General features: G+C 58.5%; 1 protein-coding gene across 1 annotated transcript in view; it reads left to right on the top strand.

The window, feature by feature from the left end:
* Window positions 1-332: 332 nt before the first annotated feature.
* The window catches only part of PGF (placental growth factor), a gene marked incomplete at both ends in the record, with an annotated part of 3,627 nt that continues 2,072 nt past the window's right edge, over window positions 333-1,887 (top strand). Inside the window, one exon of the mRNA XM_009080430.1 lies at window positions 333-529. Within this exon, the coding sequence (XP_009078678.1) occupies window positions 333-529 (197 nt within the window). The remainder of the gene's footprint in view (window positions 530-1,887) is intronic.

Here is a 1,887-nt window from a genome sequence, read left to right as displayed (position 1 = left end):
GAGCACTCCGCTTCGGCTGCCTGTGCTGTCCCCGCTGGGAGCCCGAGGGGACAGCTGTCTGCCCAGGGGGAGCCCCGCGGCGGGGGCCGCCTGGGGAGGAGACGGGCAGCTGGCGGGCAGAGGGAGAAAGAGCCCGTCGGGGTGGCTGTGTGAGCCCCACAGCAGTGCGGTGATGGACTTACTGGGAGCACAAGGACGTCCTCTGCATTCCTGTGCCCCGTGACGGCGGCAGGCGCACAAAGCGGCTGTGGCACCCTACCTTTTTTTTTCGGCCCGACTGGGCTCTACCTCTGTGTGTGCCTCCTTATAGCCCCTGTCCCGGTCTCTTGCAGTCCTGACCTTTCGGGAGATCTGGAATCGTAGTTTCTGCCGGCCTTTGGAGCAGCTGGTGGACGTCATTACCGAGTTCCCCAGCGAGGTGGAGTACATTTTCAGACCCTCCTGCGTCTCCTTGCAGCGCTGTGGAGGCTGTTGTGGGGACGAGGGTCTCCACTGCGTCCCTGTGGAGACAGCCACGGTCACCATGGAGGTACGTGCTGCTGCTGCGGGACCACGGCTGTGCCGGGGAGGTGTGGGCTGCTCACCAAGTGCTGGGAGGGTGGACTTGCAGCTTCGCATCCTCTGGGCGTCGTAGCAGCGTGGCTAACAAGGGAGGGGGCTTACAATTGCTCAAATGCATGCCCTGCCTGCTTCTTGGGCTTGCCCCTGAGGCCAGGTGCCACCCCTGGTGATACTGGCCTCACTCCCTGCTTCCCTGCCCTCTCCTTGCTGTGTGATCCATCTTGCTAATTGCTGTCATCTTTCCAGACCTTCCCTGCCCTAAGGTGGGGCTGGGGGGTGTCCAGTTGCCTGTGACTGCCTGCTGGGACAAAGCAGGTGCTGCCCATGAATTGCAGGAAGAGGTGAGGCTCTCTGGTGTCAGATAATGCCTGTGGTAGTGCTGACAGTGAATGCCTTGACACTGGGGGCATGGTGAGCGTCAAGGGCTGAGCCAGCCACGTTTTCAGTCCCCACTGTGGGAGCTGTGAGATGTGGGGTGGGAGATCCTGTGCTGATGAACGCTTTCCCATACACCAGGCAGCTGTCATCCTCACACTGCAGCCTTTGCACTGTACTGCCAGAGATCAACCTGCTGATGCTGCAGGAAGCAGGGAAAAGCTCTGCTTTGCCATGGATTATGGGCTAGAGAGTGCCTGCAATAAATCACCAGTGATTTTGGTCCCTCAGGGGTTGAAAGTGTATTGAAAGGCAGGGCGGGAGTTTCCAAAAATTCTTGGCTGAGGTGGAGCAAGAGCCTGACATGAACGGGAGGCAGCTCCCCAAGCACAGGTCTCTCTCTGTGGGAGGGATTCTGCTGCTGTGTGCAGGGTGGCAATGCCAGATGCTTTTGCAGGGACTCATGTGGATCACACCAATGATGAACATACCCTGTAAAGCCCTTGGATGTCCAGCCTGAATTTCGGGCTGGGCTGTGGAGTCACACATGACAGGGCAAATCCTGTACCCCTGGACTGGGGAGGCACTGTGGTACTGACTCCAGCCAGCTCCGTGCTGTGGGAAGGGGTCAGGAGGAGGCAGCAGCAATGGGAATGGTCTGAAAAACATGACTGGGGGGGTATTTCCATCAGGCAAGGGAGATGTGCAAAGTGGTCAAGTATGTGAAAACTCTCCACAAAGGCAGAGACAGAAAAATCTCTTCTAAGGCTGGGAAATCCCAAGACCATGGGACTTAAAGCCCTGAAGATGTGGGGCAGCACCAGCAGAGCTTCCCAAGCTGCCAGGGCAGCTGGGCCTGGCCAGTGTTGCCTACCTGAGGAGGTGGAGTCTCTGTTATTGGAGGTTCTGAGGAACAGGTTAGACATGTGTCTTCCCAAGAGGCTGGGGTGG

This window comes from Acanthisitta chloris, unplaced genomic scaffold, assembly GCF_000695815.1.
Source record: "Acanthisitta chloris isolate BGI_N310 unplaced genomic scaffold, ASM69581v1 scaffold33258, whole genome shotgun sequence".
Taxonomy (NCBI): Eukaryota; Metazoa; Chordata; class Aves; order Passeriformes; family Acanthisittidae; genus Acanthisitta; species Acanthisitta chloris.
The sequence above is the reverse complement of the archived record's forward strand: the minus strand, read 5'-3'. Positions and strand labels throughout refer to the sequence as shown.